Here is a 10721-nt window from a genome sequence, read left to right as displayed (position 1 = left end):
TTTTGAACAGCATATCTATAGCTGTTAATTATAAAGGGACTGGTTTAACTATTAGCAATTATAAAAGTTAACACGGAAGCTACTAGTGAAAAACAGATGCTATTACTGTTTCATTTTCAGTTGAAAACAAGTAAGGCCCCTGTCTTGATGAATTTTGCAAAGGTATAAGCTATGAAGTAATATATCATTTTAAAAGTTTTCCTAGACACTGGATTCATTTCCATGTTCTTGTTTATGCCAATATGTATCAAACACTGTCATGGAAATATCCTATTAAACATATGCTTAGAAATATGAAATCCACAGAGTAAGACTGCTCCTCACAGGAATCCAACTTAGAGATTTAACCTAAATTAAAAAGACTGGTTACATGGCCAACATTTGGAACATTATGCCAACCACGTGTTATCATTTTAACCTTTTCCCAGAGAAAATGGCAGAGGAAATTGGAGAAAATTGTGATAACAACAACTTGCATTCAATTTGTTCTTCTACAGGCAGTTTGCATAACTGTCAGGATGAGTTAATCATGAATCTCCCACCTATAACAAAAGGGGGCTGTGAACCTGCCCAGGAGCTTGGACTGAGTGGGTGGAGGACTTTTGCTAAGTAAACATGGGGTGAGGGAGGCAGAACACATAGAAACTGAGATCAGACAAGAACAGAGAAGCAGAGACAAAAAGCAAGAAAGCCAAGCAGTGGCTGATGAGCACAGTGTGAGAGAGAGAGAGAGATTCTGGACCTGCTCGTTACAGAGGCTTGGGCTATTACCTAAGAAACTGCTTCTTTTGTTTGTGGTTTCTCCTGCATTCAGAGAAACAGGACTTTGTATATTCCTTGAACATAAACTAGAGTGCATTGAACATACTAGACTCCATCAATTTCTATTCCCAGCTGGAGCACCCCCAGCGCCCTAAACTTTGACAAGCCACGTGGGTTAAAAAGGGACAATATCAACTTTGGTTAGTGATCATGTTACTTTTGCCTTCCCGCCTAGCATATTACAGCTTCTTGACACATCATGTCTTAGACCCTGAAAACATTTAAAGTTTACTCCTGTGTTCACAGTGAAACACGTCCACCAGAAGTTCCCGAACTGTGAGGCGTGCCCCATTAAGGGGTACAGAGGACTGTTCAGAGGGGCGTGGCTGCGGCCCAGACCAACCTACAGCAGCAGCAGGGGTGGGGAGGGAGCACCACGCAGCTCCCTCACACTCCTGGCACTCCACCAGGGCTTTGCTCCTGGCCCCAGCCATGGATCCAGCCTTGGCCTCACTCCCAGCCCCAGGGCGGACAGGAGTAAGGGGGGGGGGGGGCGCAAGCCTGAAAAGTTTGGGGACCATTGATGTACATGTTTCTCATTTTGGGGTCTTAGATTGTAAGCTCTTAGGGGTGGATCTTGGATGTCTGCACAGCTCTAAGCACAATGGAGACACTGATTTCAGTTGGGGCTCTGGGCATCTCCATAACTCAGGCAAAGAGAAATCAAATCAGCAGTTCATCACAGTATCTGCATGGAAAGTCAGCTACAATGGACTTTTTAAAAGCAAGGTTAAGTGTATTAACACTACTCTAGGCCAGTGGTTCCCAAACTTGCAGCATCTGCAAGTTCGGCCAATCGTGGCTCCCCCTGGCCCCGGTTCGCTGCTCCAGGCCAATGGGAGCTGCTCGAAGAGGCGGCCAGTATGTCCCTCAGCTTGCGCCACTTCCAGCAGCTCTCACTGGCCTGAAGCAGGGAACTGCAGCCAGTGGGAGCCGCGATTGGCCGAACCTGGGGACGTGGCCGGTAAATAAACCGGCCCAGCCTGCCTGTGGCTTTCCCTGCACAGCAGCAGGACAAGTTTGGGAACCACTGCTGTAGGCATTAGTTGAACGAATAGTATCTACAGGAGACAAACTTCAGGTACAAGCTCAACTCTCAAGAAAAACAGATCAAGACTGTTTACTACGGTCCTTTGGAACTTTTCAGTATCTCTACTTTTTTGTGACTAGCCAGGTATGGTAAGCATTAGAATTCCAAGGAAATGTAATTTTAGGCTTTAGTAACCCCTGATATTTAGTACAAATAAAACACCTGGATATAACATGGTACACACAATCAATGAAGCACCGTGGAGCCCTCATTGTCAGCCCATTATAAATGGAGTAAAGTTAATTTTGTATTGTGCCTTAGCTAATCTGTTCATTAGAAGTCATGTTACGACAGGAGCAGCATTAGAGTGACCATGATGAAGAAATAATTCAGCTACAGTCTTTGCATTGACTAAGCCTCGGTACTGGAACTCAGTAAATGATCATTCTTTATTAAAGGGCTCTTCTATAACATGGGGGTACATATACTGGGGAATAGGGATCTCTCAGAATGGCATCTTACAAAATGAATCTGCATTTCAAATAACTACAGTACTCTTCTCTAGTGTGCCTGCACCCATCGAACCCTGGACTTCCAGATTGGAAAAGTTAATGCTTCAGACATGAGATTGAGAGACTGATTTGTGCTAATCTGCAGCTAACATGCAGTATGCTTCATTTCTAGTACTTGCTCCTGAATATTAGTGCGGGGGGGGGGGGTCAGTCACAGTCTGTCTTAATACACTTCTGTACCTGTTGTGCACATAAGCCTGAGTAGTTGATTCGCCATATTCGTGGTCATGTTCTGCAGACCACAAGTATGGGTACAAACAATTCAATTGCCACATCAACCAACAATCCCTTTAGAACTATATGACCATGATAAGCAAAGTCACAACGTGCCCTTTTTAAAATAAAAATTTAAAAAATGAAAGTATAGGAAATGTTACACATTATTGTGATCTTAGGAAAAATGCTGCTCCACACACATTAAAAAAACAGTTAATACAAAAGCAGAATGAAACTCAGGATAACGATGCTAGATAAATTTCATCCTGATGTGACTTTGCGTAGAGCCCCTTTCTTTCCAAGAGAATAGAAAATTAGAACAAATTCATTTCGTGATTCAACAACTAAATATGCAAAGTGGATACTTGTCATGGAAGAGGTAGTGATGATAAAACATGGTCACCATTATGTTGTGTTTAATAGTGGACAAAAGTTTTTAAGGGTATTGCTTTAGCTGGCTTTCTCCCCTTAAATCTCACTTGTTCCTCCAGCACATCTCCCAAACAGACTCTTCAATATATTTTGTCCACGACTGCAACATAAGAAATATCCAACACACTCAATTAGTGGTGGGAGGTGGATAAAAGTGAGAATTGTTTAGGAGCAACTGCAACTTACTATTGTCACTGGAAAGAAAAATAATAGGCAGTTCTCCTTTGCGGCAAAGCTTCAAGGTGGTAAGAGTGGAAGTATGAGCAGGTCAGGACTACAGAAATCTTCTAGCGATACTGAAAGTGTCAGTGAAACATGCAACAAGCCAAAATTAAAATTTAAAATGATAAATATCTAAAAATGGTTTACTATGAAATAGAAAACACCAACTGAATTTTCTGTCCACCTTGCTACACTGCTACGCCATTATTCCCAGACTTGCCTTTCTAGGAGATTTATTGCATTTCTTGGGAGGTTACTCATATCCATTTGGTCTTAAGCCTTAAGTACACCACCCCAGCTGCAGTATAATCCCTCAAATGTATTTGCCACAGCTTCCTGAAGCAGTAAGACATCACATTACATGGTTCCTTGTATTTTATGAAATAACTTTTCCTGGAAATGATGGTAAGAATCAGAAAATGTTTTGATGCAAGCTAATGATTTTCAGTGAACATGAGATGTGTCTGATAGTGAAATTTTAAGAGTGCATCCTCTATTCTGTTGTTCTGATAGCTTAGTTCCCATAAAACATTAACAAGCCACTCTCCCATATGCAAGATCTTTCACTCTCAAGAGCTGTCTTTTAGGATTATGTAAGAAACATTCTCTCTCTGTTCTTCCATTAAAAATGTAAACTGTACACTCATGGGCTACCATGGCTGAGTAGCACAAAGTGATGGTCAATTTGATCCCATGTTTTTAAAACTGAGCATCCAACAAGAGCAAGCGGGAAGCAAATCTACTGTTTTAGTCCTACTAGGAAGTTACTCAGCCTTGTTAACTGGTAACTTAACACTAGGAATACATAAATATGGGTCAGTTATGAAGCAAAATTTGTCTCAATTTCTTTACATCTTGTTTATAGCAGGTCAGAACTAACTTCTAGTCACTCCACTCCAATTTCAGGTGAAGGCCTCTCCAACATTGCCAGGTTGAGGTTGATTTAAATGAGAAATTGTCACCCTTTGACAAATTACTAGTATTCAGCTGAGATGAGCACAAATCTTGGACTAGTCACACACAGGCTCAGAGGCACACACAGGTCCACACATTCAGAGCCCAGAGGCATTAACTTCTACTTTGTATGTGTATACAGCACAAGAATGTTTTTCACTCCATCCACAAATATCCAGTCATCAGTCTGTGGCTATCAGATGGTGATGCTTGCTTTAATCCTGCTTGCCTTCACGCCACTGTCGAGATCCTTCATTCCAAGCTACATAGACAAAGAGAGCAAGTACCACATGAACAGTAACTACAGCGACGATGGCAGCATAAAAATAGCTGTCTCTGTTGGACATTCCCAAGGTACCTGAGAAGACAGACAAAAAGAGCACACTAATTTACAGGAATTCTGAGTGTTTCTATTAAGGCAGAATGATAACTTGCAATTGTTTAAAAAGGCCTAATTTATTACATGTTTATTACTTCTACATATCAAGAGTAGGACAGACAGACAAAGAGCAACAGGCTAGAATTTGCTAGTATGTTGCAACTGGGATGCAAGATAATGAAACTGCTTTTTACCTTTTTCCTTTGAGGTACCAGTTAACTTTTGGAAATACAACATTTTAGATCTTTAAAAATGTTCTACAAATATTCTTCTGCCATCCTCCAACATCAGACCTCAACCTCCCTGTCAACTGAGTATTGTTCTCTTTTTATCGATGGGGAAAACGGAGGAGCAGAGGTTAAAGATATTTGCCTGTGGTCAGAGTCAGTGGCACAGCTGTGATTAGAACTTGGGAGTTCCTGACTTCCATGCTCAGGCTACTAGACAGATCATGCTTCCTCATCAGAAGTACTGTGTGTACTAGATAATGAGTGGGAACCCATATTAATGTTTCCCATATAGTACAAGATTTAAGATACTAGAGCTATTTCCAATACATCATTCTTTCCAGCCTAAAACAAAGCATCATTGTTGGTAGAGCTTGTTGTAACTGACAAGAATGTCTTCAGAAAAAAGTCAACATATCAAGAAAACAGGAAACTAAACATTTTTTTCTGAATCTTTTATTCCACTTTTAACCTCAACTTCCAGAGGCCTTCACAACCACAAGGATTGAAGGAAACAATCTGGTTTTTTGGAGGCCCTTAAACAGTCACATATTCCTCAGCTGCTCTTGTCTTAAGAGTGAAGTTCTATTTTTGTCTTCAGAAAGACACTTGTGCAGCATCAGGAAGTTCTGCTGGTTTGTCCATTTTTCCTGTTGCAGAATCAGACAGGCTCTTGATTGTTAAATTGCTGACAACCAGAGCCCTGGCTCCACAGCACAAGTTTCATCCTCAACTTTCAGGAAGGTGGAGAGAATGAAATTCTTCAAGCAACAGAATTCAAAATCTGAAGCTTAGTGTTTGAATGAAATGTTTTTGTTTTTTTTTAAATATAGCTGAGTATGTTTATAAAGATAATCAAAGAGATGGAGTTAGAGAAGGACAGAATTATAGCATTCTGAATGTCACTGTTGGCTTATGCTGTTACAAGAAAATCTTCACAGAACAATTTCCATACACATCACCACTGTAGCCTTTCAAGTATACTCTACACAGCTGAAACTCAGGTTTTATACTTGGCATAAGCCACTGAAATAAATTTGTTCTCATTTGCACCCAAAACCTTGAATATCACAACCTTTAATGCTTCCAGCCCCATATTCCAAGAGGGTTCCCTGTCTAATCCAATGCATTCAGTTTGTAAAAAGAAACGGGTTCTAGAGAAAGAAATGATAAAAAAAAACTAATATTTTGGGTATGAGGCTTTGTCTCAAACATGTTCTGTTTAGCAGGAACAGAATTACCTTCAAATACATAAGCCTTTGAAGAGAAGTACAGTCCAACGGGTAGTAAGATCATCAGAGCTGTGAAGAACAGAAGCGTTCTTAGAGTTGATGTTAAGGAACCCTCATTTCTGAAATGAACAAGAACAGCTGTAACAACAGAGAGAGTCACATAACGTATCTGATATAGCGTATCCGCTTTCCTTCAAGGGGAGAAATACAAATGGTTGGTTTTAAGGAACTTTCCTTGCATGTGCTGTTTGGAAGATGCCAGAAATTAAGCTTTGTACTCAAAGCAGGTATTTGAACATATTATTCAGAATTATTTCAGGGCCAAATTCTGCCATCAAACAGTTATGACAAAAAATATCTTAAGTTATTTTAGTATATGTATTTGGTTCCTTTTTTAAAAAAGGAATACCTGCAAAAGCATTAAAGGGACCTTCATCAACTTACAAAAAAATCATTCCTATCAATGTTTTTAGACTTGAAGCATTAGACAAATTAGTTCATATTGAGGACTGTGTATCATTCCCCCCTTTTATAGGGAGATCTCTCCCACAAGCAGAGATGAGAAAAAAATGCTTTTTAAGACAGAAAAATATGATCAAGACTATAAAATTGACTAGGAGATTTAGAGGCAGGTGTAGTACCTAAGAACAATGTTCAACACTTAACTGTCTAGAACTCAAGTTCTCTTTTATTATCCCAATATCACTGCAATTCAACACTATTTTTTTTTTTTAGTTTCCACTGATTTAAATTCCATTCAGCAAATAGGATGGAGCAAAAAAAAAAAAATTATTTTACCTACAAATTCAAGTTACAATATAAAGCCAATATTATAGTTAAACCTCTTTGAATGGGCACCCAAATTATTGACTGTCAGAACATCTCTGGGAATAAAGTTTGGTTGCTACTACAAAGTTAACAGAGCTTGCAAAAAACAACATAGGGTAAAGTACAATTTGGCCAGTAAAAACAAGGAAAAGCATTCCCTTAATTAACTGCATTTGGTCTGTCAGGACAAGGTGTGTCTCTATATACACCAGCTAGAACTTGTTTTTGCATTTGCTTTTGCTAGCTCTTTCTTAGTTTGGTAAAAGTGTTTACTCCAAAATAAAATGATCTAACCAGCCAAGCAATCCGTGGTCTACTTCCAAAAACTACAAGAGCCAATGTCAGTGTTTCTTCACCAGGGGACTCTTCATTTTGAAACAAGGTGGTCTATCAAAAGCAAGTTAAACAAGGGATTCTTCGTATTACTACTTAGCACCTGCCCAGAACTTTTGTATAGATGTATGGAAGTTTACATGTGAAATGTCTCTTTTCACATGGAGAAATTAATAGCTGGTCTACATTTAAAAGTTGTACCAGTTGGTTAGGCATGTGGTCTGGATGGGTTGTTTTTCTTCTTTTTTTTTTTTGCACCAATATACTTATACCAGTAAAAGCCCTAATATAGATGCAATTACTCTGGTATAAAAGGTGCCTTATACCAGCAAAGTTTATTCTGATTAAGGAACAAAAAATAAGCTAAATTACTATAAATACCTCCAAACTAGGGGGGTTTTCCCTGCTTTAACTACCACTGTATATTGAAAGTGGCAAAATACTGTAGGGTAGAGAAGCCCCAGAGCAGAGCTCAAGGTCGAACAGCAGGCACCAAACCCAGCTGTGTGCCGTATATTACACCCGGTCTCTCTAGACGGGAATGTTTGATAACCTTTGTCTGGGTCAGGGGGATGGGCAGGAAAGACGGACTTTCCCCACACTCACCAGAGTCCACAGCTTTCCGCACACACTGCGATCCCCCCCGGGGAAGCGCCGGGTGCCTCAGTCACCTCCTGCCCCTGGTACCACGGGTCACGCAGTAACTAGGGGCTAGAGATTTACCCTCCCTCCGTCCCACCCAGCGCGCGGCCCCGGGCAGCCCGTGCATGAGCCCGGGAGCCACGAGCCACTGCAGGGCCCGGGTGCTGTCAGCGGTGCCCGGCGGGGCGGGGCCGGGCAGGCCCCACAGCGAGGCCCGGTGGCACCCGCGCTGCCGCCCCACGGGACCAGGGCGGGCGGACCCGCCTCCCCGCCAGCGGGCTCGGTGTAGGGTGACCAGCCGGGGGGGGATAGGAGCCTATGCGGTCACCCTGCTCAGAGCGGCCCGAGGGTCTCCCCGCCCCCACCGCCCGGCTCCCCACTTACTGCCCGAGCTCCGGGGGCGCCGCTCTATCGTAGCGCTCCATGGCAGCCACCCGCCGCGCTCCTCCGCTCGCTCCGCACGCGGCACTTCCGGTCAGCTGACCCCCCGCGCTGATCATGTGACCCCCTCGGGGCTGGTTCTCAGGCTCGCACCGCCCCCTGCGGGGTTCGCGGGGACGTTCCAGGGGCTGCTGAGAAACCCAACCTGTGTGTCTCCCTTGCTGCAGCCGCACGGGGGAGACACTGCCGGCTGGGGGTGGGGGAAGCATGCTAGGAATCAGGGAGGGGAGTTCAAGAGAGAGGATGAACTGCTCATGGCCCAGCTGGCCTTCCTGGTCCTTTTACCCAAGCAGAAACCAGAGACAAGCTGTAAAGGCAAGATGGTGAAAGATTTTACCATCAGTGGGGCACGAGTGCTAGTCTTAATAGGTCTCATCACTTCTCTGCTATATTATTCCAGTTTACAGAGCAAGCATGAAAGCCACTGTTTGAGAAACTTAACAAGGCTTCACCTAATATACAACTTTCTCCTGCATCCGACGAAGTGGGTATTCACCCACGAAAGCTCATGGTCCAAAACGTCTGTTAGTCTATAAGGTGCCACAGGGCTCTTTGCTGCTTTAACTTTCTCCTGATTGGTGGAGCCTTTTAGACGGGCAAAAGGACGAGATGCATGAGTCTTGTAAATGTAAAGTAAGTACTAGTTAATACTGAGCGGCCTTTTAAGAATCCTGCTCAGGAAGACTGCGTTAAGAATTAAATTGTGTGGTTAAAATAAATGAACACAAGTAGGTGGCTTTAATGAGTGCCCACTTGATTTCCCCCGCCCCCCAGGATATTTCTTTTGCCTCTGGTCTCACTTTGCTGGTTGATTCTATGGTGAAAACAGCAACTACACAAAACATTTTTGTAACTACACAAAACATTTTTATAACAGCAAAGAATCTTAAAATTGGAACAGTCCCATATCATATATGTATTATGAAGATTTATATCCATTAGTAAAAGGCAACAAATCATTTGAGGTGCACCAGCCCATGCACAGCCAATTTTTTTTAATGCAAAAGTCTTGTTAGCTAGACTTATAAAAGTTTTGCTGAATCATTTTCTTTAACTGATTTTCTTATAGAAATGCTTAACAGATGTGCAAGAACGTGTTAAATTTTTGCAACTGTAAAAGCAGCTGTTCAAAAAACAAAATCCAGTCAAAGATACTGTAACTTGGGAAGCCCTTGTCAAATTATTTCATATTTTACACATGAAACTACCTTTCTGTCTGAGCTGGCTTACCAAACTTCAGGCAGCTCTGCCATTTCTTATGGATTGGAGAGATAATGCAAAATTTGCCCTTACGCAGAAACTCTGCTGCAACTTTAACTATGATACGACTAGTGTTGCTCGCTCCATAACATATACGATACCATTAGCTGAAGCTCTGCTATTGCTATGCCCTTCGCAATCTTGCTTGTATTTTTTTCTTAAAATACCTACTGTCCAACCTCCGGCTCTTATGCACCCAGTAAACTCTTTCTCGTGGATTATTTTTGTGATAAATGCTTTCTAACTCAGAGGTGTTCTCTCTGTTCCATTTAAGGTGCTTATATGGATCCTCTTATTGCGGAATCTAAACATCCTCACAATACCCCATGTGACATAGAAAAGTATGATTACCCTCATTTACAGCTGGGGAACCAAGGCACAGGGAGACTAAGTGACTCTCCACAGTCACACAGGAAATCTGTAGCAGGGCAAGGAATTGAATCTGGGTCTACCAAGTATTAGGGTAGTGCTTTAACCATAGGACCAGTCTGGATGGCTAAGGATATAATAGGTTTCAGAGGGGTAGCCGTTTAGTCTGTATCAGCAAAAACAATGAGGAGTCCTTGTGGCACTTTAGAGTCTAACAAATTTATTTGGGCATAAGCTTTTGTGGGCTAAAACCCACTTCATCAGATGCATGGAGTGAAAAATACAGTAAGCAGTATATATATTACAGCACATGAAAAGATGGGAGTTGCCTGATTCATTTGTTGCAAATATTTGGCTTTGGCTGGATTGGTTCTTGGCTGATTCTTCTTCTGCCCTTGTTTTCTATTGTGGAGATTGGTTGCTTATATGTTAAGAAACATTTATGTAAAGATCTCACATCAGAATAACACCTCCTAGAGCAATGGGAAATTAGCTAGGTATCTTCACCTTCCTCTGAAGCATAAGTACTGCCCCTTGCTAGGAATAGACACCAGACTTGACAGACAAATGGTCTGACTGAGAATGACAAATTCTACAATGTGTGTGTTTTGCTATTGTCCTGCCTATATTTACCCCGGCCAAAAGTTCCTCTTACCAAACCATTTTATCTTACCACTGCTATCACAATGGATATATATTCTGCCTCATCTTCTCCCTAAGAGATACACCAACTTTTATTGCTCTGTATCCCTTTCGTACACC

The 10721-nt window shown here is 41.9% G+C and overlaps 1 protein-coding gene across 1 annotated transcript; it reads right to left on the bottom strand.

The window, feature by feature from the left end:
* Positions 1-2283: 2283 nt before the first annotated feature.
* VMA21 (vacuolar ATPase assembly factor VMA21) lies at positions 2284-8351 on the bottom strand. Its single transcript, XM_050964765.1, has 3 exons — positions 8274-8351; positions 6096-6205; positions 2284-4606 (listed from the first exon to the last, which is right to left on the bottom strand). The coding sequence occupies exons 1-3, from the start codon at positions 8312-8314 to the stop codon at positions 4464-4466; spliced, it is 294 nt and encodes a 97-aa protein (XP_050820722.1). The 5' UTR covers positions 8315-8351; the 3' UTR covers positions 2284-4463.
* Between the last annotated feature and the right edge of the window lie 2370 nt (positions 8352-10721).

The sequence above is a fragment of the Gopherus flavomarginatus genome, chromosome 8 (assembly GCF_025201925.1).
Source record: "Gopherus flavomarginatus isolate rGopFla2 chromosome 8, rGopFla2.mat.asm, whole genome shotgun sequence".
Taxonomy (NCBI): domain Eukaryota; kingdom Metazoa; phylum Chordata; order Testudines; family Testudinidae; genus Gopherus; species Gopherus flavomarginatus.
This window is presented reverse-complemented; position numbering and strand designations above follow the sequence as displayed.